The 26382-nt window shown below is 38.6% G+C and overlaps 1 protein-coding gene across 1 annotated transcript; it reads right to left on the bottom strand.

Annotated features, from left to right (window-relative positions):
- Positions 1 to 693: 693 nt before the first annotated feature.
- Positions 694 to 25989, bottom strand: LOC106499686 (vitellogenin-2-like). Its single transcript, XM_013961217.2, has 35 exons — positions 25926 to 25989; positions 25790 to 25810; positions 25531 to 25682; positions 23806 to 24057; positions 23087 to 23248; positions 22851 to 22999; positions 22090 to 22240; positions 21812 to 21969; positions 21557 to 21722; positions 20577 to 20702; positions 20034 to 20252; positions 18823 to 19040; positions 18563 to 18660; positions 17830 to 17954; positions 17617 to 17718; positions 16850 to 16969; positions 16572 to 16761; positions 13020 to 13113; positions 12671 to 12856; positions 12091 to 12235; positions 11756 to 11978; positions 11490 to 11665; positions 10695 to 11087; positions 10153 to 10203; positions 9157 to 9246; positions 7838 to 8050; positions 7601 to 7743; positions 7047 to 7185; positions 6377 to 6512; positions 5747 to 5933; positions 5319 to 5413; positions 4182 to 4279; positions 3276 to 3435; positions 1751 to 1912; positions 694 to 893 (listed from the first exon to the last, which is right to left on the bottom strand). Exons 1-35 carry the CDS (start codon positions 25963 to 25965, stop codon positions 775 to 777), a joined length of 5259 nt encoding a protein of 1752 aa, XP_013816671.2. The 5' UTR covers positions 25966 to 25989; the 3' UTR covers positions 694 to 774.
- Positions 25990 to 26382: the final 393 nt, after the last annotated feature.

The raw sequence follows: 26382 nt of genomic DNA, 5'->3' as shown, positions 1-26382 counted from the left end.
ACAGTCCTTGACTCTGCTTTGGACTCTTGTTCTGACAGGTCTTGTAGGTAGGTAACTCCACTACGTTATATTCAAATACCTCTGATTCACACTAACTTCTGTGAGAGCTTGGTATATGGTATATCAGGAATATGACATGATCTTGACTCCCTTAGAGCAGTCTTGTCCAGTTGCATGTTGGAAGTATGAGATTCAGATTTATATCCCTGACCTTACTGTTCCCTACAACAGCACTGGCATGTCATGTAGTGACTGCTCTGCTGCTCCAGAGCGTGCTGCATCACACACAAGTGATCAGTTCCCACTCCCAGTCCACAGGATCCCAGGACAAGAGAAAAAAGCACTGGGAGAAACATGCAGAAGCCTGTCACTGCAGCTTCTCCCACACTACATAACCCATATGCCCAGTGGGGCCCGACACAGACACTTCTCAGCCTGACGCATGTGTCTTCATGGCAGGCTGCCACAGACTTGAGAAGTCTACAAAATAGGGGGGGAGGAGAAGTAACACAGGCCTCCTTGTTTCTGTAACCACTGAAATAAGGAAGCCTTCATCAATTTTTCCATGCATGGATTTATTATGAAATCAGATACTTATGGGCAGAACTGTTTCTACAATAATAATGTTTAATATTTTAAATTACTTAGGAAATTTTAACAGGACTTTATGCACCTAATTTAGTATCTCTGTCATTGCTGAAGATGAGTCTTCTAATACCACACAATAAAAACAGTAAAATGTTTCTGTTTTCTCCTGGGCTGCAAGGTACAGCTTCATGTACTGCAGTCTTCATTCTCACAAGAACAATCTATGTGTGCGTCAATAGTGTCCTGCATATCCTCTGACTTCTGGTCAAACTTCATCTGTTTGTCAGTCACAGTGGTAGCTGAGTCTGAAGGTGAACAAAAAATGAAGGGTAAACAGTGTATTTCAGAAGTAGTTTTGCAAGGTACAGCATTTATCATGTACTAGTCATTAATTACACCAGGCTTGGCTTCTCATTGTCATATGTATTTATATCTGACTAAGTCAAGCAGAGATGTTCCAGGAAAACCTGTTAATTAAAAAGTCAGTTCTACACTGAAAACTACTACTTCCATGTAGAATTTTATTAATAATACATTTTGAAAAGGATATTGTGGCTTTAAAGGAAAAACAAACTTTGAAAACAGACACGAACCTATCATTTATATAATCTCTATCTATCTAATCTATCATAATCTACAGTGTACCTATAAAAAAGACTGCCCACTGGTGGGCAGGAATCCTGTCCACACCTGCCCTTCTATTGACTAAATCAGCTCAATGAAATAGGCTTGGGCCCAAAGGCACTGAGATACAAAAATACACATGATGGAGGTCCCCATTTCAGGTGCTGCACATGATTGAATGTGGCTGAACCACCACATGCTACAATACATTGTAATTCAGCTGAAAAACTAAGTTGTTACTCTGCCCTTACCCTGTTAGTTCAAAGCACCATGAAGGTGAGTTCAGTTTAGATTTTAAATGCCACTATCATGAAAAGCATAGTAAAATTACAACAGAAGAAAACATCTCTCTTCCACTAAAGAAAGATTTATATATTAATGAAAAGATAGAAAGGTCTTCAGTCAGTACAATAGTGAGTCCATGTCTGCCTGTGGATATGTCAGTTTATTCAAATGTTTCAAGTGGAATAACTGAGTCAAGGCACAAGCTGTTTAGACTTTTGTCAGCTCCTGTTCAGTAAGATTTCTGTTGACTTACCAGCTGGGAGACAGTGGAAACCAACAGTCACTGGAGTAGTCTTGGTGGCTGAACATCCTTTCATACAACGTAGCACAGGCTCAGTAGAATAGCATTTTGACTCTACACCTGCAAGCTGAACTGTCTTCTCAAGCTTCACAAATGAACGTTGCAGTTTACAAGCTGTAATAGAACCATTGATGATATTTTAAATTCTTTTGTACTATACTGTGATCATAAGTAAAATAGTATCACTGACTGATAAGCTTTTCAAATAAGCTAATTAGATATGGAGCTACAGGAAGTTGATTTCATATGCAACTGGTTTATTTCTAGATGAATATGTAGAAACATAGTCTGATAAACTTTCTAATAAACATTTTGCAAAGTAAACTGGCTCACTCAGTAGCTGCAAAATCACATTTAAAAGCTATTAATATTCAGTAGTGGAGTGAGTGTGTGTGTGGGATGGTTCTGAACAGACAAAAATAATCACTAAGGAATTACACCATTACCACTGTCATTCTGACTCAAAATTGCTGCAGAGATCTGGAGACCTAAAAGTCATTGCTGCCAGCCAGTAATACTGGTCTCATTTTGGATGCCAGGACTAGCAGCTACAGGTCTGTGAGAAGCTAAATGGACCCCAGTTCATTCCTGACTATAAGCTTTAATCCCTAACACTGTGTGTTAAATGGAAATACAATGTATGGTCACTGTCAATCATGTGAACTTTATTGTGCACTTGCACGTGTACTACACATCTAAATCAAGTTTGATGCCAAATATTCTTTACAATGACACATAAAAGAATTAAGGCTAATGTACAGCTAAACATGTGAAAGTTATCTCCAGGTAATGAGTATGTCCTTCCCATCAGGACAAGTCTTCTTTACAAAGGCAATGTGCTTGTTCTCCTCCTTCCAGTATGGTATGCTGTTGCATCATAGCCTCAGCTGGCAGAACTGAGTATACTGTAAGAAAGATCCCAATTTATTGAAACACTTAAAATACATCATTTTTACTCTGACCATGTAAGTATTTCCCCTAATAACCCTGGGACTGCTCATGTGCTTGAATGCTTTGCTTGACAGGTTGCACTGGTTCAAAAATCAGGTAATAATCATGTCATGGTAAAAATAATAGTCATGGTACTAATTACTTATCACCGTCTGATTTTTTGATGGATCAAATATTGGCTGGAAAATGCTGTTTTGCTTAAATCAGAACATTCCATGTGAATTTATTCACTTACATTTTTTTTCTGACCTTCTTCTGAAACACTTAAACTGAAACAAATCTTTGTTTCAGTTTACTTATTTCATTTTAACTGACTTGTTTTTTCTGGCTTGTTTTGTTTTACTTGTAATTCCTCATTCCATTCTAAAATGACAAATGATTTTTATAGTTAATATAATTTAATATTGAAGCTTCATTTTAAAATGTTTTTTTCAAAACTTTTACAGATTTTACATTTTCTAAGCAGATTCTACATTTTCTAAACAACTGTAGTAATAGTATTTCAGATTTATTAGAGCTTGTATACCTCCTGTACAAGGCTTTTCTTCCAAAATCCAAGAATGAGCAAAGCTCACTGCATCTTTAGCTAGATATCCGTTGGGCATCCGATATTCCTGTTCACGTTCTGCATCATACTTTCCACATATGCCGCATGTTTTCCCTGCCATCCATAAAGCAACTTGAATCTTTGAGACAAAAAGTCAAAGTCATTTCAAGTTAAAAAAAATAAGACCTATGGAGTGCATTTTTTGTATAGAGGAGTCTTCCAGTATAACAGACAAATTAATGCACATTTACCTTTATTTGCTTTCTTTGCTAAGAATTCAAAAGGGTCTCAGAGTCAGATGCCAAACTCCCATGGTGCTGCAGTGTTTTTAACTTGTTAGGGCCTTTAAAACCTACTGTGCCTGTCTAGTCTATTAAGTCATTGATGCTGAAGCTTTTGTCTGGCTGATGTCTTCACAGTAGGTGATGGAGAATTCATCACACAATGCGATTTCCTGATTTCTTACGTTTCTATTGCACATAATTTCTAGTACAGATTTTAAAACACTTGCTCATCTGAAAAGAAAGGCTCCATCTTTGCTGGTTTTTAGAATTATACAGCAATAAGAACAGGGGACAGGAACTGAGAACTCTGGTTCTGCTTGCAAACGTGCTGCTGATTCAGTCTGTGTGTGCTCACAGGCCCATTTTCCTATACACCTATATTGTAAGGCTGAGATATTATTGTCTGTGATGGATTCTAACATCTATTCAGAAATAGAGAGGACACTGCAATCCTGGCTGTAGTATCTTTGTCCTTTTTGTTTTTTGGGTCCAGGACAGACTTGACTTTGCCCCTGTATACTCTTGCACTCATCCATGCAGATTTAAGGGGATCCTATGGAAATTTCTCAACATACAAGCTTATGTATAGGAGGAACTATACCTGGAATGTGTTTCCATTGAAGTACAATTTATCAATGCCATAGTCTGGGGCGACAAGTACAAGCCCTTGTTTTTCACTGTGGATCCCCAGAGAAGCACCTAGAATGGAAACAAAAAGAAAAAGAAAACCAAACAAACAGACCCAAGCTAGCATTCTTCAGAAACAGAAAAGCAACTTTTATGTTTTTTTAGAATGCTCTTTTTTCTTAAATTCTTCATTTGTTCTACTGAAGAAGCAAAACATACTGCAAAACAATGTAAAAATATGTATATATAGAAAATAGGTGTTTGCAAAACTTGGAAAACAAAATTTCAATGATTACAGCTTTATTTATTTTTCTTCGGATTGTATCTCTAGAAATGGCTATAAAGCTGTCTATAACATCTGTACAGTTTTGCAGAACTACAAGGCCCTGACTACACTATATTGTAGTAAGAAAATACAAAGAACAATGTGATTGTCACTGCAGTCATTTCTACCACAGCTAACACTAACCAAGTACATTATAAATAGGACAAAGCTCAGCACTGGCAGATGCTAACCCAATTTCAGTAGGATTTAGCCTGATTTGTATACTACACAATCAGGAAACACCTGCATTATATATTGCCCTTGACTGGGTAGCACAGAATGAAACAAAGTCTGACTGTGCCCTTTTACAGAAAAAATATTCCTGTTCTGAGAGAACAAAGCAGGCTGATTTTACCTGTATGCATCCAGTTCTCCTTATTTATTCCTAGCAGATTTCAGAATGCTAACCAAATTTCAACCTATAAATCAATTTTTGACCAGGGAAAACTGTGATATATAGGTGTGGTGAATTTTGAAAAAGTTCTACTTGGAACTCATATTTGGAACTGCAGTGGGAACTGCAGTAATCTATGAAAATGAGGGAACTTTGTTAGCTGTATCTTGCCTAGTTTGGCCATTTCAAGAGCTTCACGCTCTAATCAATCTTTATAAATGCTTACACACAAATAAGTAAAATACATGTTCTTATATATTAACCTTACAACTAAAGGTAGAAATACCTATTGAATACAAACTGATGAAATCTCCTTGGTAGAATTTTTTTCTCTCTTTCTTTCTCCTAACCCATATATGAAAATGGAACGAAATAGATGCTGCATCACTTACCAGCAGGAGACGAGTAGGAGACATTTGTGGTGGGGCTCTCGACCCCATCTATGGCCAGCTTCACAAGCCCGCTGGCGGGATACATGTCTATTTCGCTGTGAAAGGAGAGGAGGGCTCGTTTGTAGCCAGGCTGCAGCACGCATAAGTACATGCTCACAAAGTGATTGTCCTGCTCACTAAGCATCACTGGCAGTAGCATAAGCTTGTTTCAGCTACTTAAAAGTACATCAGGGGCATTCCTGTCACCTAAGATGCAGAATAACATCATAGGCACCATATTCAATGTGTACGGAAAGTAAATAAGGGAAATGATGAAATTCCTTGGGTTGCTGAACCACTTTAGTAAAGCTTAAATCTAAGTTCCTCTCATGTTACATTGGGATGATGCAGTCCCTCACACTCCCAGCATCTGGCTAACAATTACTTACTGACTGCCAAGCTTGATGTTGATTGCTTTAAGGTTTGTAGCTTCTTCAGCATTCTTCATCATCACCAGGAATTTAAGGTCAGAGCTACAATCCTGAGCCAAGATGTGGTAGCAGTTCGCAGGCATTGTGTAGTTAAACTGAACTTCATTAAAGGTTGTGATCTTGTTGCGGGAAACTGAGCAGCAAGCTGGTTAAATAGAATGCCGATGAATATTTGCCTCTCCATAAAAGAAATTCATAAATGGCATATTTACTTTTAGTGCTACCTTATTTTTAGAGCTATATTTTTATCAGTATGTGATATTTTTGTACAGGATTACAGGGGCTTTTGGCTACCAAGCACCCATGATTTGTAAGAAAGGCATGAAAAACATACTCCTCTATCTAACCAAAAATGATTGTCAGAAAGTTTAAATGTTACCAACTGAGACTTGTTTTCCCTGAAATACTGACGATTTCTGTACTATCTGCTCAATATTCTCTCATTTGAACCATCTTAGCAGAACAGAATTGTTCTACAGAACAATTCTTTGTTAACTGGAGACAAATAATCCCAGACAAATTCAGAAGATACTCAAGTAATTCCAGAGACTGAGGATGTCAAGCTTTTGAATCAGATTAAATCCTGACCTTTCAAATTCTCGAGTACTGCAGAGGGGCCTTCTGCAAAGACATTCCAGATTGGAGGCTGCAGCTCTGAAGCTGATATCCTTGGACCTACAGGGAGCGACAGGGGAAGCCTCATGGCTTTTTCATAGAGGATCATCTGAAAAGGAATTCAAAATCACATTCAAAACACACTTTTGCCAGGTATTCTGAGCAAACAGCTCAGATCAGCCTTTTCTCCTATTTGGAAATTGATTTCAATTGATTGTTTGTTTGACAAAGAATTTATATCATTCAGAACAGAATTCCTCTGACTGTCCATGAGCTTTTTGCTCCTGCTTACAGTGCACTGTCATGGTGTGGGTCATCACTGAGATATTATTTGGGAGAGAATGAATTATTCCCTATCAAAGGTGGCTAGGTGAACATTTACAAAGCAACTACAAAGGAAAACACATGTCATTATGAGTACCCATGGCACTCTCTTCTCCCATGAACAAAATTACTCTATGAATATTCTTCGGTGGAATATAAAAAGGTTGAAAACAAACAAACATTGTTTTCATCATTTGCAGCCAAACTGATTTTTACTTAACTTTTCTTTCTCAGAATTGATCCAGTGTAATTAAAAAGCAACTGTCTGATTTTTGTAGCAGGAGAAAATAGGAGAGTGACAATAATATTTCATATTTACATCAGGAAGCTTGACAACAACATCACACGTCCTTGGAGAAGTTAGAGCCACGATCACCCTGGCTTGTCGAGAAGGATTCTTGCCCATTCTTTCAGAGAACCCCAGCATAAATGCAGCCCCAGGGACAAACTTGTAAATCCTTAAAAAATTCACAACAGAAGAATCTGGTGAAACAGAGAAGCAAAAAAAAGCGTACATCCAAAACAGGCTGTCTCACACCTATGCTTAAGCAGCACACAGTTTCTTCAGGATCACTGTTACCAAGTAAAAAGTTAGGGTACCATGCCCACTCTTTGCTTTACTGTTCAAGTGTTCAGTGAAAGGAAGAATCTGTTCCTCGGTTTTCAGTAGTTATGCCCAGTATAAAGAATTACTGTACATTACTGGTTATAATCTCCCACTCAGCTGTTATGTCCAAAGACAGTACTGAAACTTAAGCAGATCAGAGAATAAAAAATAACTGGTACTTTAATCACTAGAATCTCAGGGGCGGATGTGGATTTTCCCAGTTGACCAACACCACAAATGAGTGAAACTGAGGACTAAAATCTCACCATTTTGCTGTTGATGTGACACTTGAAGGAACTTTAGGCCATTCCAGTTTCACTTGTACAGCAGGGTGAGCAGCAAACCGCCCAGTTACCAGCTCAGTAGAAATTTTGTAGTCCTGGCAATTCCAACCCCATTTCAGATAAGCCTATAATGGAGAGAGAAGCGGTCCATTTTTAAACATGTAGAACATGAGTTTCCTGTGATGCATATAGCTGTATATAACTATTTCTGAGCCTTACCACTGCCTTGTGAGCATTGAGGACTGAAGCATCAGCACAGAGCTTCCAGTTGCTTGAATCTGTGAGGTTTGACACAAATACCTGCATCCGGGGTGTGATGGAGTAGACATCAGCGTATACCACAAGCTGGAGGCCCCCTATCTTCTTATTGCTCCGAATGCCATGAAGAAAAATGGCTAATACTGGTGTTTTAACATCTCCCAAAAACTTAGGCTAAGAACAAGGGGAGGGAAAGTATGGAAAGAATGTCAATATAAAGGAGTTACTATGGAACATTTTACATACAAAATCTGGGTGGATAAATGAAAAATAAGCAACTGAACTGCAAATATATACCAGCATGTGTACCACAAATATATACACCCACAAACTCTCATGCACATCTTACGTGCATGAGTTTGTGCACCCACATAAGGATTTTATATGTCTATCACCATGTTTGATATGATCAAAAGTTTGTGACATTTACTCAGCTACAGCTGATACCAAGGAAATATTCATATCATTAGGACAGAGCAAGGGTTATAGGATTTAGGTTACATTATTATTCTAATACATTTGCCTGGGAATGAAAGAAAGCGGTTATGTTTAACTTATATCAAAAGCTGTCAGTTATACTCATCACTCATTCTCACAACAATACCATCCCCCAACCAGTGTCCTTTTGTTTTTCTGTCTCTGTCTTAGTCTGTTGCCTGTCATTTCACTCTCCAGCTGTACAGCTCTGTGAGGCGGGCATGAGCTTTTGTTTTATGTCTGTTTGGCGCTCTAGCACAAAATATAATCCAGGACTATCTCTTCATAAGAACTTCCTCCTTTGACAGCAGGGCCCCAAGTGTGCTATAATTCACAATTTCTTCACTTCATTGTTACACCTCTCCCCAGAGAGCAAGTCCCCATGCACCAGGGTGTGTGCTGGTGAGGGGTCAAGGCGCTACATGTCATCTCTGGAGATGGAGTCTTCTGCTGAGGCTACTTTTAGCCTTGGCCTCCACTGCTGGTGTCCTTGCACTGGCCAGGCAACGCCTCAGCTTCCCTCTGGTTGCAGGGGTCACAAGATGAGTCTACACAGGCATCTGTCAGGCAGGGTGGTCCAGTGAGGGAAGGGTTGTGGTGCTGAACTCCAACTAAGAGAGATCTTTGCCTCACTGCAGGGGAAAGTGTACTGGGGACCCATAGTGTCTCACTCTCAATACCTAAGACATGACAGGTAGGTTTTTCTCTCTTCCCATTATCCTAGCTGTACAATCACTGCAAATGCACAGTCACGCTGCCATTCTTCTAAGCTGTCAGAAACCCCTAAAAATTATGCAACTAACCTGGGAAGCGGCTCGGGATGTGGCATAACTGGATCTTGTGGACGAGTACATGCTGCTAAGTCGGTCAGCTGGGACTTTCTTTTTTGGGAACTGCAAGAAGAAAACACATCATGCTCAAGATGGTAACTTAAAAGTTTGCTTGAAGAAATTGTTCTAGACAGCACTGCAGAATATTCTCTGTCATGGCGCTTATGGTTGATAAATATGCATTCCAGCACTGAGCTCTCAATGATTTGCAATACGATATGCTTTGTCCTGCTTACTACATGCAGTCTAGCTCTATAAAATCTCATTTACATATATATATATATATATATATATATATATATATATATGACTCCCCTGAACAGACAGTTAAGGAACAAACCTAGATGAGAATTCCCTCTTTGCAAAAACTCTGGAGCAGGGCAAGCCAAATAGCACCAGTCTCCTGGTTCAATATAAAAGAGCAGGCCTGATTCATTTTATTTCTGGAAGGGCCTGATCAACTGAAGGGATGGACACATGCAGCTGAGTGCTTTACTTTCTAAGAAGCACTGATCACAACTACTGATCACTGCTCCTGGCTGGATCAGACCAAGTAAGAATCTTCTGCTGAACTAAAGTAACATAAAATAAGGTATCCTCCCATATTTGTCAATATTCCAGTAATTCCAATGTATATCAACAGTGTTTCCAAAGAAAGACACCAAAGGACTCAAGCTCTTGATGGTAGGACCTTTGTTCCTTTGAAGTGTGCAACCCCAATTCCTTGTGCTGCTTTGGTAGAGCTTTGTATCTACTTTGCAGAGTCACAAATGGCATCATGAGTACAACACAAAAGAGTACATTGCTCTCTGTCTTTACGCATCTCAGAAGAACTGCCACAATCAAGTTGGTGTTCTAAATATTATCAGTGTTGTAATTTTCTTCAACAAAGACAGTAATAGGTCTTTAAGGTTTCCATTTAACTTATGGTAGATTCCAAACTTCATCTACTGAGGAAAGAAAACTCACCTCTTGCCTGTGTGCTGATCTAAAACGATACTGATAAATCTCATGATCTCCCTTTGGAAATAATAAAAACGAGAAGATGAAAAGCCTCAGAAGAAATGCCACAATTGCATTGAAATCTGAGAACTGGGAATTAAGCAGGGATTTCACTAATTATCATTCATACACAGTTCTGTATGTTCAGTCACAGACACACAGTGAAAGCCTTGAAATAGTTTCTATAGAAGCATTTATGTTCTTACCCCAAAATTAAGACAGAAACATGCAACATCTATTAAGAGAACGTATTAAGTCAGCAAAAATTGGCTGCTTTTCTATAACAAAAGTTTCAGCAAAGTTGTGGAAACTTTTGAGATGCTTTAAAGTAGACATCTGAGCCAAGTGATTGCAGGTGTGTTTGCAGACTAATTTTGCAATTTTATATTACTACAATTTACTGTGTCAACTCATAATTTCCTGATTTATGATGCAAAGCCAGCTGCCATCAGGAATGTGATTCACAAACATTAGCAGCGTCAATCAGTTTACTGACAAACATGAGTTACCCATATTTTGGAATACATGCTGCTGCTGCTGCTGCTGCTGCTGCTGCTGCTGCTGCTGTCTTTCAGATGTCCTGAATGATGCCCATGGCTACCGTGGCTCACTGACTTCCTGCTGCTGCTCCTACTACTGCTACCACTGCTACTACTTTTGCTGCTGCTACTCTTGCTGCTTGTATCTTTGTTTCCAGTTTGCTTTATTTCACCATTCTCATCTCCATCCACAGGCTTTTTATGATCAGGAGAGGAAGCAGATGATGAGGAAGAAGAGGAGACAGTAGAGGAGGCAGAAGATGAGTCAGAGGGGGTTTTTGCACTGGGGTCTGTCCTGAGATCTGTTAACACAGTGTTTTCTTTCTTAGAAGGCTTCTTCTGGTGTCGTGTTTTATTTGTGACCTGCAAAACAGTTCAAAGGGAAGAGCAAGAAAGGGGATACATTTGGTTCTATATTTACAAAGTACATTATCTCTGGGTATCACACAAGCTGCTCAGTGCAGCCTTGCAAGGAAACACAACTTCCTTGCCCCACTCACTGCAGAAGCTGCACCAGAAATCTTTTAGGCCCACTCCTCCCAGCCAAAAGTCACCCCAGTGCAGAGGACCAGCCTCTGCTGGACGCATCTCATGGGTCCCCTCCAGGCCTGGCACTGGTCAACAGGCCTCTCACTGGCAGGTGAAAGTACTTTTTTTGACGGGCCTTTCACTGTCAGCCTGGCCTTGCTGTCCATTGCCAGTTCTCCGCTTCAAGCCCTTGACTTCATTTGTTGGAAAATATTCCCCACTGTCCCCATCTCTTACCTTGAACACTTTTTCAATGCCTAGAATCTTCTTTAGTTTAGCTTGAATGTCCTCATATGGAGATGATGCATCCTCTTCCTCAGACCCCGAGCTTACCACATCAATTATTTTGGAAGCTGCTCTGGATCCTGCCTGAATCTCCAGCTGTATTTTGTCAATATCAGCATCTGTTTGAACTATACACCAATTACACACATTAGAAGGTTATACTGTTTCAAGCTGGATTGACAAACATAAGCAGAAAAGACTTGTGCTCAATATTGTACCTGGCATCAAAACTAATTTAGCTTCATGTTCTCCAATTAATCTGTGCAAATATGTATTTTTTATGAAACTGGCATCTCGTGACCTTCCATAAGAGCAGAGCTGACAACCAAGATGATGCAGTTTGATGCAAATGTCTCGTTTATGTGTTTTTCTTCCAGTGCCATGGTGAAGATCCTCCTGAGAGCTATAGGAATATTTCCTTGGCATGCTGTCAGCCCCTTGCTGCATTGAAGATAAGCATGTGAATAACATCGGGAGCATATCATAGGTAAAACTGCAGATGTGTGCAGCATGGAGGGGGTAAATATTACTAAAGAAGCAAAAAAAAGTTTACCATTGTGACATCTTCCCTGGAAGTTCTCTCTGATGGTTTGAAAGGTTCTTCCACAATATTTGATGAAACGTCTGCTGGGAGAATTGAGGTCCTCTTTTCTACACCTAGCTCTCCTATATTTCTTGATACAGCAAAAGCCTTATGTCTGTGGAGATAGGCACAAAAAAATGGTAAATGGTATCAATCCCATGTCTTTTGGTTAAATGAGTTATGTCCCTGTCAGTGGATCGTCACATCATAGAGTCACGTTGTCTGAATATAGGAAATGTATAGGTAACTATATTTATAAATACCTGCAAAAGACAAATAAGAGGTCATAAGGGACATCAGTTCCTTATATCACAGGAAGTTTTCAAAGTCTAGGTAAACTTAAACAAATCTCTGATATCTGAGAGGCATTTGTATAAAACAAAATTAAAATAAAAATTAAGCTAAATTAACCTAAAGGTTATGCTACATACCGGAAAAGTCACACTGCACATCTAGAAACCTCTGTAAGATATCAGTGAAGAGTGAACTTCATAAGGCTTCAGAAACAGAAAAGAGAAATAGGAAGTATTCTGGAGTAATACTACTGTACCTTCCAATCACTATCTCAGTTTCCTCACGGCATGGAGTTGTTTCAATCTTAACATTTTTCGATTTCATGTCTATCTTGGCATCAAACTTCATTGGAGCTCTTGTCTGGACCTTGCCTTGAATTTCAATAGCATGTTGAAAGTATTCTGTATTGATACCCATTGTTGCCACTGTATGTACATATAAGCTGAAACAGAGTGAAATGGTCATATGTAAGAATATGTATTTTGTATGTATATGTATTTGTGGATATTGTATATGTAAGAATATGTATTTTTTTTTTAATATGGAGTACTCTCTTTCCATGGAAGACCTCCACCAATATCTAAAGTCTTAGAAACTTGCCATACCTTGGATTTATATCAGACCGAATCTGCATGGTGGATTCAAGCAACTGGGAAGGTCTAAGATCGCCAGTTAAAGGGGGGCTCATCTTTCCATCAACTGCAAAAGACAGAACAACATTTAAAAATAGTAAAAGTGAAAGCAAAGACTTGAACACAAGGAAAGCACTGTTTTCAGGAAGAGGTTATATTTTTTATTGGTCCAAAGAATATGGCTATAAAATGAGACAAACTTTTGGGTACATGAGCTCTTCTTCAAGTATGAAGAATGCTGAATATAATATATGGAAAACATTTTCTGTAGGTAAAGGTTCTGGTGTAACATACTGAAAATGGGAATAAAAGTATGGTAAGAAAAGTAAAGTGTTGTCCCAAATTGAAAACTTGTTAATTAGTATAACACAAAAATTTTAGAAACACCTGGCACCAGAAGACAGAAGTGAATGGTGGGCAACCTCACTACTATATTCTAGAACTATGGGTAATAATTATCTTTCCTTATGACTTGGAAGAAAAATGATGAAAAAGCTGTTGGCATTGGGTAAATAGTTTCTTTTGTAGAAGTAATAATAGATAGTAAAAAATTACAAAAAGCCTGAAAATCTTCTAGGATTTCTGTGGAAACAGTGTGCCAACAAATGACATGCAATAGACCCAAAAAGCAGAGTTGGTGCATACTGGTAAAAAGCATTCTTGGCATGAACCTGGAAAACTGCTGCGTCCAGTGGCCTTGACAGCAAGTGAAGCAGACTCAGAATCAAAGTTGGAGTCTGAAGGTCTTACATGTATTGATGGACTCTGAACATCCAAGACTGTCAGAGTGAAAGGAGGGAGGAATGCAGCAAATAAGAAGATCAGTGAAACAGTCAGAGAAATAGACAACAAAAGGAGTACGTGGTAATTCTAAAAAGGATGACAACTGCAAAAGGCAACAGAATGACATTTTACTGAACAACAGTATGCTGTCTTTTGGGACTATACATTCTGTTCTGACAGCTTATTGAGAGAGACTGAAAATACTCAGAAAAAGGCAAAGAAGAATGCTAATGAGATAGCAGGACTTGTATAAAACAGAAGACCTAAAACAATTTTCAGCACCGGAAAGCAGGAAATTTAACAGCTCATTTACAGTGACTCAAGAATATGCTCTGTCCTTGCTAAGAACATAAGAATGGCCATCTAGGGTCAGTCCGAGGTCCTTCTCTCCCAGTGTCTTGTCTGCAAAAGTGGCCATGACAGCAAGATTGATCTGGCTTTGGAAAATGCAAAAGAGGAAAGTGTCATTGGAATATGAATATGAGAAGCCTGACCTGGAGAGCTGGAAAAATATCAGGGGACCTCATCCATGGGAAAAATCTGTCTGTTCAAAAGCAAGAGTGGGAGGTTCTCTGCTCTAATCCAGTGTGACCGGGCAAGCTCACTTCAGTGCCTCTGCCAAGTCACATCACAGACTAGTCTATCTTTCTTTTAATGGAGGAAGGAAGAAATCAGCACTGGACCATCCATATCAATGGGTATCTGATCAGTTCTGAGACTGATCAGATTGCTCTGTTTTGAATATCTCCAATGATGAAAATTTCACAACCTGCCTGGGTCCCTGTCCCAGTCCTTAGCCACCCTCATTGTGGCATTTTTTTTTCCTTATGCCAGCTGGAATTTCTCTTGTTGCAACTCGTGTCTATTGCCTCTTGTCCTTTCACTGTGTACCTCCAGGAAGAGTCTGACTCTGTCTTCCCTGTAGCCTCCCATTAGGTAGTTAAAGACAGCAAGTAGATCTCCCCATGCCTTTTCTTTTTGAGGCTAAACAAACCCTCCTCTCTCAGTCTTCCCTCATATGTCAAGTGCTTCAGCCCCCAACCATTTTGGTGATCTGCTGCTGGACTTGCTCCAGTCTGTCAACATCTTTCTCAAACTGGGGAGTCAAAACTGGACACAGTAGTCCCTTTCTTGAATTGAGGACCCAAAACTGGACACATTACTCTAGATGCAGCCTCAAATGTGTCAAATAGATGGGAATAATCACTTCCTTGCTGGCTCTGCTCTTGTTGTTGCAGCCCAGGATGCAGTTGGCCTTCATCACCACAAGGGTACACTGCTGCTTCACGATCAGCTTGTCCACTGGGAGACTCCAAGGTCCTTTTCTGCAAAGTTGCTTTCTGTCCAGGTGATGCCCAGCCTATACAGTTGCATGGGTTATCCCATCCCAGCTAAAGGACTTTGCATGTGCCTTTGTCGAATTTCATCATGTTTCTGTCAGGCCATTTCTCCATCTTGTCAAAGTCTCCTGAAATGGCAGCCCGGCCCTCCAGCTCATTGACTACTTCCACCAAATTGGTGTCATCCACAGATTTGCTGGGGGTGCCTTCTTTTCCAGATTTCAGATTATTAACAAAGACATTGCACAGTGTTGACAACAGAGTAATGTCACTCACAACAACTTATCAATTAGTCTTGACTGTTGACTACCCTGAGTTCAGCAGTCTAGCCAGCTTTTCATCCACTTCATAGCCTTTCTGCCTAGTCCCTACCTCCCCAATTTGGCTACAAAGAGGCTATTCCAAAAAAAAGAGGAAGGTGGGGGGGAGGAGGGCAGGTACAAATATGCTATTAAAATAAAATAACAACAACAAAAAAAGAGCACCCAACAGTGAATGCATGAAGAATTGTAAAAAGTGGGCAAGTATATATACTTCATCTTTATACTCTCCCAGTCTCCAACAATTTTTCAGCTCCAAGTTTTCCTGAGCCATATATGGTTTATTTAGTAACCCTCTCTCTCACGCTCCTCTTTCATGACATTTTTCAGTCTCATCTTTAACCCATATAAACTTTAACCTTCACAACTGCCTGTGGCAGGGAATTTCACCATCTGGAATAAAAATAGCCACTCAGTGAAGCTAACATGAAGCAAGCCAAAAGCAAAGAAAATTCCTTCTCACCTGTAGTACAGTCAGCTTGAGAAGCTCATTGTGTCTGAACATTGCTCAAGGCAAAAGTGTGCTGCACAACTGTACAATCACTGAAATAACCTCTTGCTAATTCATACTTGCATATTCATTCTATCTAAAGTAGAACTCTCTGTCTCTTCTCACAAGCCTTCTTCCTGCCTTCTCCAATGTTACTGATAGTTCTTCTAGACTGTCTTGCATTTTCTTCTCTGTCACCGTTGAATCGTGCTTAGTCTATGTGTACATTTTGCTTGGGAGCCACCCCCTCCTTCCTGTTTCTGTAGCCAACTCCCCATACAGCTTTCATTATTTCTGGCCTTGAATGCTGTAACCTTTCTCTCTTTGGTTTCCCAGATTCTCACCTCATGTCCTCTGTCTTCAGTCCATTCAAACATGATGCAGAAATCATTTGACACATCTGCTATTTCAGCTGTGTTCAGCTTCTCTTCAAATATCTTTACTACCTCCTCTCCTGTATTTTAAGGCACTACAAAAATTAGCTCTTCTTCTAACTTTTTATTTTCCCACTTCTTTCTCCAGCCTCTCTTAACCTGTCCTTCTCATCTGATGCTCAGAGCTAGTACAACAGATCTTGTACTTTCCAACTCACCATTCACTGCAACACGTGCCAGAGCAGTAGTGTATGATCCATATTCCAGTGGCAGACCAATGCAGCTAGGGACAATATATCGAAGCTCTCCAAGCCATACCGGCTGTGTCCACTGTCCTGCAATGCCATTGCGTAATTGACTGGCAATTCTCTTCATCACTGTGTTTCTATCAGCAGGTTCTACTATAGTCTACAGAAAAATAGAGATCCAAGAGGTTAGGAAGTTAGGTTAGATAATGGTGTCAAATCTTGCAAAGGAAAGTAGGGGTCCTTGGTACCTTCACAGCCTGTTGCAGCACTTCCTTGTTGATGTTGACATAGGCCAACTCTTGGCCAAATACTTTCAAGTAGGCTGATATCAAGGGGGTTTCTGTCGGCAGCTCTTTCCATCCTAACAGCTAGGAAGCAGATAAAGAAACAAAGTTCCTTAACAAGATGACAAAGACTGTTGCTGACCAAGCTGTAATTTTGCTTTGCCACTTGGGTTTCTTTGCTGCTTTGTTAATAACACAGTGTCACTATTTCAGACTTATTCCCTGTCACTGAGATTTTCACAAACGGCCTCCTATCCACTGTTCTGTATTCTGATGAAATACCACTTATTCCAATACAGAGGGTCTGGGCCATTTGTACCACTAAATCCAGTTTAAAAACACAGCAACAAGTCACTTTTTCTCTTGAAGATAAAGAGATCTGCTTGTAAACTAAGTTAGGTAAATGGAAGGGAGGAAGGGGGAAACCTGCCAGACATTAAAAACACATCCTGCACTGCAAAGTCTGGCTTCCCTGTCTCCTCCCTTGCTTCTTCTGTAGTCACGTATAAGGCGGTGAGGAAACAGGGCCAGAGTCAGAATTTGCAGGACCTATTGCAAACATTACATGAATAATGTCTCCTACAGCCCGCTGTCAATCCCTCTTTCACAGAGATATTCAGGCTGACTACCAGGTGGGTAATTTGCCTTCCGAACAGGGCTTAATTGATACCACAGGCCTCACTAAACACCCCTTCATATAACCCACACACTACATGACTGAAAACACCTACAGTTTTTCCAAGCTCCTTTATCTTTTTGTATGTGGGATATTCAGCAAACGGGATATTTCGTTTCATTATGGCATCTGTGAGGCCTTCCACTCGAACGCCAACCTACCAAAACAGCATGAGACAGAATAGTCTGAAACACACTTACAGGGAGGAAACTTAGTAGTCAAATTTCATTTTAATTTGCTCTATTATTGCTTTAAGTAAAATATTTACCTCCAACAAATCAGCCACTGAACCTGCATAGTTTGCCATCAACTTGGAAATCATTGTTGATGGGAGCATTGTTCCTGGGCTGTTCATAACAAAGACATCTCCAGCAATACCAACTTTATAGTTATCTAGGGTTGAAATAAACAAAAGACATTTTCTTCTAACCATTCTGCTTATCATCCAAGGTTTATTTCTGCAGCTTTTTACCATTACCATTACATCATTATAGAGGTTTTAACTGTCTAGGCCCAAATTAATAAATGGTTACTCACAGACTTTTTAACATATACTATCACATTTAACTCAATTTGTTACTTAAATGCAGAATCTTCTACAGGATTACAGAAGGTTGGGACAGCAAGGAAATGAAATCAGAAACCAGTGAATGCAAAGAGACCATTCAGCCAACCTGAAGTATGCTAAGTACACATTACTGTAGCAAAGGGATTTTTGGGAGACGTGAGTAAGCTTCTCAAGTAATTTGTAAAAAGAAATAGATTCATTTTTCAGAAAGAAGAAATAAACTAAACATTGCAGAAATCACTCTTAGCAAATGTCTTGTCTTATTAAAAAGAATCTCTTTTTACAACCAGCCAGTTGTTCTAAATGACCTTTCTAGACATAATCCAGGCTGGGATTCACAATGTCTTACATTATTTTTCCAAAGGACTTGTTATTTCTCTAGAATGTATTTCTGAAGTGAAAACTTCCCAGTCACTGAAGTGCTTTTACTCACCAAAGTAACCACCAACACGAATGACCTTGCTATATCGATAGCTTAGTCTGTCCAATTTGGGGGCCAGCAGCTTAAGGGCAATATTGCAAGCAGAAGATCTAAACAAAATAAGAATAGGTAACAGTATCCAGATATAAGATGAACCCCACAAGAATACAAACTGGATTCAGTTTGTCAGCATATGCAGTTCTTATTAACAAGAATGTAACAGAACTTATTATTTGCAGAAAATAACCCATTTCACTCCTGCCTCTACTTACATGTTGTACATGTATGGTAATCTACTCTTTGACAAAGCCTTCATGTGGGAATATACAAAACTGGCCACTTGCAAATTGCTCTCCTTCATTGCCACATTAGCTATGGTTGTTATTAAAGGAAGGGCAGGCCTCGTCTCAAAGATAACAGAACAAGCCATCATTCGTACTTCAGGGGGAAGTGACTGGTCTGCAAGGATCTGAATGAGATATCCCTGCACCTATGGAGAGAAAACAGTAGATGGCATTACCAGTAATTTAGAGCTTCTGTTTTGCAGGCTGGATCCACATGCAACCTGCAAGAAAAATGTGAGAGGGGGTCATTATCCCTGTGGAAAAAAAGTCCCCTGATCTTGCTTACTGCATGGTTCCACAATCTTTTATTAACACAACTGAAGGGCCATGCAAGAATAGGAGCAAGCAGCCAGTGAGAAGGGCTGGCACTGAATCTGAAAGAAATGTCCATGTATCAAAGGTATCAGCATAGCTTTTTGCATTACAGGAGCTGACATTCAAATGTCAGTGAATAATTTTCAAGGAAATAACTGTAGCTAACATGAGAGATTCATTCTTGAAGTAACCCCACTAACTTGGTGAGTGTGCTTTACCATTTTAGACCACTTTTGCAAGAGGATCTTCAGCTCACAAAAGATAGTCTGAGTGGGTGCTGTTGCACAGCAACACTGCTGTTGCACAGCACCTTTAGATATCTAAATCATCTGAAAGGCAGAAGTCGTGCCTGCCCTTGCCACACTGGCACCTTCAGTGGTCAACCGGGGTCAGTGGTGACTTATCTGACCTTAAGGAAAGGGCCTAAAAGAAACAGAAGCAGAACAATGTTGAGATTTTGCCTAGGAAAACAATAGAACGTATCTCTTTCCTCCTGACTACAGAGGCAGTTTAAAGTATATGTCTGACTTTTAGATAGCTAAATTTCCACCCTATATAACTAGCACAGGAATTAATTGATTACGCCAGATGACTAAAGAAACTCTGCTGATATGCTTCTGAAAGCTTCCTACAGACTAACAATTATTAGAGCTTAGCAGAAAACTTTAGCTGGAATCTAAGCTTGTATTGTGCTGTTCTTAAAAATAAACAAACATGTTGAATCTGCAAACATGGAGCCTTTAAAATCATTAGCCTTATATATTAGTATATATTCTCCACCTCTAATGCATTAAGTAAAGAAGTCCCTGGCATTTCCTACTTACTATTTTGGAGTCCTTCTGAGCTATTTTTCTCAAGGCCATTATGGCATCAATCTGAATATGTTTTGGGATATCAGAAGCACTCGATGAAAACATTGGAAGGAACTTCAGGATGCGCTTCATGCTGGCTGGTTCTCCCACATTACCAATGCACTTCAGAGCTAACTTCATTTTGTCTTCACGGCCCCTGCTGATTGCTTCATCTGCCAGGTCATGGAGGGGCTATAGACAAAGCACAGTTCAGTCTTTTCTGCCTGATGTACAAGTTGTCCATAGTGTTTCCCTTGCCCACTGAAAATCCTATCACTGTAAAGTAACTGGTTTTAATAAAATCATTTAGTGGTAGCTTTTTTTACTGGTAGCAGCAAGATTTTAGCTTAGGTGTTTTCAACAACAAAGGAAATATCTACATTAGTAAAATGATCCATTTCCTTTGTTCTGAAGGAGGCCTATGAAATATGTATTTGTAACTCCAATTACTATTTTTACACTGCATCTTATTAACATTTACTACATGGGCTTATTAAGAAGAATCAGGCCACCAACCTGAAGAGCTTCTTTAGGACAAGCTGAGGTCTGAGAACAATATCTATTAATGACAGAACTGTATCCCAAGCAGGCAACCTGCTGAAGCATGGGACTTTTCTGAATTCGAGAACTGGTCACTAAATCCTGTCAAAAGAAGAGGAAAAACATATTTAAATTGGTATGTAATACAATTCTTTACATAGCTTCTGGATCAGGAAAATTATTAGGGTTTATCTAGGGGGAGCAATTTCAGACTGAGTATTATTCACAGCCAAGCAAATTAGGTTGCCTTGTAGAACATTTTACATGCAAGCTTCATTTAGGAGCTTCATTCCCTATTAGTTACAACATAAAAAATCATATTTAAATTAGTTTATATAGCACAGTTTTGATTTTCCTCAATTGAACATCAGGCTGAAAATACAAAGATTATGGGCAAATGTCAATCTATAAATACAATATCGCTAGAACAATGTGTAACTCAGTTATATCAAATTATTTTTTTTCTATTTAAGAAGAGGAAAACTGACTAGAGATGGGAAAAACCCTGTTCACAATAAGTGTGAAAAGAGTTGATGTTTAATACTTCTACTTGCAGCACTTTATTCCAGTTTACAGGAATATTTTTCAATTAAAAGAGGTATTCAAATGAGAGAACACAAAAATCACCCTTTATGTTTAAGAAGTAAGATATAAAAGTGGACCAAGATTTGTGTGCAGAAGCCATGACATATAGTCCCAGCAAACTAAAATGGGAATAACTATCAGAAGATGTTATAGGAGAGAGGTTTTTATATCAATATAGCAAAATGAAGACACAGGACTGAACTCTCCTCTCACACAAGTAATGCCAAAATAAATTCATGGAGTAGCATTTATACAAAATTAGTATATATGAGAGGAGAATCTATGCTCTAAAATACTTTATAATTGAAAATTATCATCAGTTATCACTTCTATTGTTATCTGATAGGAAAGATTCACACGGATTTACTCACTGCTGCTATTGGAAGAGTGTCTTCATCAGCTTTCATTAAATGGAGAGCAAAAGAAACAGTCAGAAGAGTCTGAATATAGTTCAGGTCATCATTGCGAATTCTGTTCTTGATGAATTTGAGTGCTTCTGTTGTGCCTGTTGCAGAAATTGCACTCAGCAGCCATCGCCTGCAATCAGGGTAAAAAAAACAACCTTAATTTTAGCTCTCATTCCTCCAAAAATGAGAAGTTTCTTCACAGGCTATACAACCAAATACCTGTAACGAGGTTTATCTGAAAATTGTTTCCAGAAAGACTCAAGAGTATCAGTGCTCACTATTCGGCAGAGCTGGACAAGCTCTAAGAATTTGTATGGGACATCATCATGGAAATCTTGCTGGTTATTCAGGACTATGTGTTGCAGTGTTTCTGCTATCTGTTACAAAACACCGAGAGAGATAATCCATAATTAAATCATTTAGTATTTATGATTATACATTGCTTTTTATTAAATTTTTGATTAGGAAAGCAATTTGAAGACTTAAGAATTCTATACCCGTTGCTCGGGGTTTTTTGTCTTGATTAGCTGAAGTGGCATCTGTGGCAATACTGATGGGAAATGGTAATGAAGGTTTCCGTGGCTCTGCATGGAAATATCTGGGGGGCTTCCTCGTTCACTTCTCACTTCAAGCAAGATAAGCTGTTGTCTGTCAGCAGTCAGAGAGAAATCAGCAAGTGTTATGTAAGGAATAAAAGTTATCTTTCTCCATCTGCCTTGGCTATTTATTGATTCAGGAATACTGTGAAGCTAATGTTTTTGGCCTTTACTCATTTTTCTTATCACAGTAAAATTATACAGTTTGTGAATAGGTAGAATCTTATTATTGGAACAAAACAATATTTGAGTTACCCACAGTGAAATCAATCCTGAGGATGAGCTAAACTGCCGTCTCCTGACGACGAGCTACTGATTCTGTGTAATCAATGATTTTATTTCTATGTGCACAATCTTCCTCCTGACAGCATAAATTAGCCCTTTTGCAGGACAGCCATGGTAGAAAAATTGCATTCTGATAGTGTAAGGGAGCAAAAGAGTTTTCTTTCTTTTCTTGCACACAATTGTGCAAAGTTCAGTGGGACACAAATAAAGAATGGTTCACTCCATTTTTAAGGGTGGGGAAACCCTGTAATGAGTACATGCAGCTTTACCCAACCACTGCTGAGCTTATTTCTCACTTCATTTCAACTGGGGGTGAAAAATACTGCCAGAATTTATAATTATTCTCATCTTTTGATGCAATCTCATCCCAGGCTTACCTTGCTTCCATGACAGCAACACCAGTAGGTTCACTGAATGGTGAGATCTGATACACCTGCTGCGATGCAACTTCTGTTATGAGGGTACCGCTGTCTGAGTGTTTTAGTTTGTAGGAGAAAGCTGCAGTCCCTTTTATGGGTCTTCTTTTCTAAACAAGGACAAAGAAATCCACAGAATGAATGGGAATATAACGGCTGTGCTTGATATTAGGCAGATCTGTTCAGGTCTTACATACCATCATGTCCACAGGACAAGGACGGATGTAAGCCATTCCAATACTTGTCATCACATTTTCCTGGCAATTGTTTTGGTCTATGGTTTTGGTAACATACATTCGGCTATTCTTCCTGTCTTCCTGGATAACATACCTTGTAGGGCAAACACCTCCAATTCCAACCTGCATAGGTCAATAGAGATAATTAGACTTCCTAATTACATCCGGATTTCATTGCATGAGAAGATTTACTGAATGGAGATTCTGACAGCACGGTATGATGGTAAGGATATTCTGAGCAGTCTTAATTATGTATTGAAATCTGCTACCATTACGCATGCTTAATTCTATTGAACTGAAAAATAAACATGTGAACAAAAGTCAACTGAGTTTCAAATGAAAAAGTAATCAATTAATTAACATGAGCAGTAAACAGATAAAATAGATGAAGCAGCTGTACCAGGGAAGTTATATAACAAATAATTAATAGCTAATAATTCTTTTTTCTTGAAAGTATTGCATTTTAAGTAAAGCAATTATATAGACATATTAAAAAAATTCCAACAGAAGCAATTACTTCAACACATATGTATACATTTTCTCTTCTGTGAATGAAAATGGACTTTCTGTTTGATGATGGATGTTTGAAAGTAGATGCAGATAAACATGAACTTGAATGAAGAACACCCAAAAAGAATATATCCTTTCAGTAAAATAGTTTTAGAAAAGAAAAAACGAACCTCTTGCAATTCGTACACATTCTGTGATTTTTTAATGGTCAACTGCATCATGTTCAGCACTCCCTTCACTATGTTAGTACACATATCAGGGCAGTCTTCTGGGGCATACGTGTTTCCAACCCGTCCACTAGTGTAGTCAAAGCTGAAGGTTTTGTTAAGACACGAAGACAACATCTGGGTCATTTTGGAAGATCGAGTAAATGGATCCTTGGGCCAGATTCCATTGTATTCTTCCAGTTGCGGAGAGCGGATCTGAGAGGAAAAGTTAGAAAATACATTTATTTCTATTTGTGAATAACATTACTTTGGTACTAAATATGCAAACAGATTGGAAGAAATTAACATCATCATTAGTTATATACTCTTTCTTCCAAATATTGGCTTAGGTATGCATACAGCAGTTCATTCTTTCCTCTCTTGCTTACACTATTATTTTAAAACCAGGATAAACTCTGTAGGCTCAGTAGTGTTATGTTACAAAACAGTTAACACATCATTATTATCTTGTAGTGAGATTTTAAACATCATACTTGCATTAACTATATAGGAGAAAAGGCTGATTCAAAAAATAATAAAAAAGATTAAAACAAAATTCTTCATATTTTTAGCCTTAAACTAAATATTATTCTGCTTTAGGTGAAAGTTAACATTTAAAAAGTGTACATCATTCTAAATTTCAAAAAGATATAGTTTAAAATGTTGCATTTTAATTCTTCTCCTCCCAAAATGTTTACTGGCAGTTTGTTTTGACTAAAAAAAAGTTGCCAAATTTCACCCATAGTTGTGAATTGCTTAAATCAACTTTATTTTTTAATTACCTTGTAGTGAATAATGTATTTATATTAAAAAAAATTCCCCATACAGAGGCACAATGTATATCAGAAGCAATGTTACTCTGGTGAAGTAACTGCTAGTTTACACTGGTGTCTCTGAGAGCACGGTCAGGTGGATTACACACAATATAACAATTTCAGGATGAAAACTATCACAATCTCTAGCTCATAATTTTGAATTCTTGCCTTCATTAATGAAAGAAGATCTACAGTTCTACTAAAATCACTGAGAGCTCTGTCACTGAACTCAGGGTACAAAAAGGTCTCATTTGTAAATAAATTACATAGATGAATAAAAATACTTGCCTGAAATGTATTTATTTAGGATGGGTCAGGCCCTATCCCTACCAATGTCAATGGAGGTATGATTTCTTACATACAGACCTTCTACTGCATTATTCAAATATTAAACTTTGTTACACACTCCTTTTTGATGATTTTTCACTTTTTTCAAGTGTGCAAATACAACCTACATTTATTAATTGCCTGCATGACAATGATTTTACACACCTAAGTCTTGGCTTCCCACAGGAGTTGGAAACGTGATGAGAATAAAATCAAATCTTAAAATCAGAGCAGGCTTGAGTCCCTTGTGTTGACAATCAAAATTTTCTAAAATGACTCCTCATTTTGGCACCTCCAATGCTGATACGAAATTTTGAGAAGCACAAGCTACCAATGATTTGCAAAACAAATGTCCATAAATGTCTGGATGCCAAATCACTACTCACTTTTGAAACCTCAGCTTGCAGATCATTTTTTAAAATCTACAGAGCTCTTTAAGTCTTCAGGATTGTTTCCTACAGGTTTCTTACAACACAGATTAGTTATTTAAATGTGATTTATAACTCAGGATTGTTTGGTGTGTTTTCTTTGGAACAAGACACTCTACCTTGAGGAGATAGGTATTCTCTGATAGCCCGCTGATCTCTAGTTTGCTGCTCAAGCGCAAGCCAGCTCTGGCTAAACTTCTTTCTTGAAGCCCATTCAACATAAAGCCTTCATAGCTGTAAATGTAAGTCTTTCTGCTACTAAATCCAGGGTCTGTGGGGAATAATAGCCATTTTCACGATAGTTGTAAGCATATTCTAATAATTAATAGTCATCAAAACAAAGTCACTGAAGAAGCTTATAAAAGTAAATTTACTTACCAATGTCAAACTTCTGGCTACCTGCAGAAAGAGATGAGAAAGACCCATGAGTAACGTTCAGTCCAAATCTAATTGTTTTCACCAAACTCCAGGAAATTCCAGGAAAGGCAAATGAAGAAGGGAAAAGTAAGCTTACCCACAAGCGTAAACACAAGGGTTAATATGATTCCCCGCATAGTGAAGGTGAATGAGGACCTGCTAGATATGGTGAGACTTTTATGGAAGAATGCTCAGGAACACGTGGCTGTATTCTGCTGAATTCTCAAGTTTTTTATCAGTTTATGTAAACATCTCCCTTTTTGCAATCATACATTCTCTTCACATAGAATGAAGGAAATCAAGTCAAACCTTGGCATCCAAGTGATTTTGTTATTTAAAACCTTTGCTGGGTTGTCTAAGAGTTTCCACTTTTCCTAGTAAAACATTTTTACTAGGCTGTTTACAATAAATTTACAATAAACACATTACTTAATTTCCTAGATTAAGTCATGGCTGGCTGCTGGTATTTGGTTCTGCCACAGATTGGGTTGATTTTGCCCAGGTTATGTTGACCTGGCATCTGACCCTAACTGTTATCTAACTGATAGTGGCCC

This window comes from Apteryx mantelli, chromosome 8 (assembly GCF_036417845.1).
Source record: "Apteryx mantelli isolate bAptMan1 chromosome 8, bAptMan1.hap1, whole genome shotgun sequence".
Classification (NCBI taxonomy): domain Eukaryota; kingdom Metazoa; phylum Chordata; class Aves; order Apterygiformes; family Apterygidae; genus Apteryx; species Apteryx mantelli.
This window is presented reverse-complemented; position numbering and strand designations above follow the sequence as displayed.

Coding starts and splice junctions, on each gene's coding strand:
- LOC106499686 (XM_013961217.2), bottom strand. CDS start 25,965: ATGCGGGGAATCATATTAACCCTTGTGTTTACGCTTGTGG. Junction 22,241..22,850: donor GTTGCTGTCATGGAAGCAAG/GTAAGCCTGGGA, acceptor GACTGCTGACAG/ACAACAGCTTATCTTGCTTG. Junction 7,186..7,600: donor GTCACATCAACAGCAAAATG/GTGAGATTTTAG, acceptor GAATTTTTTAAG/GATTTACAAGTTTGTCCCTG.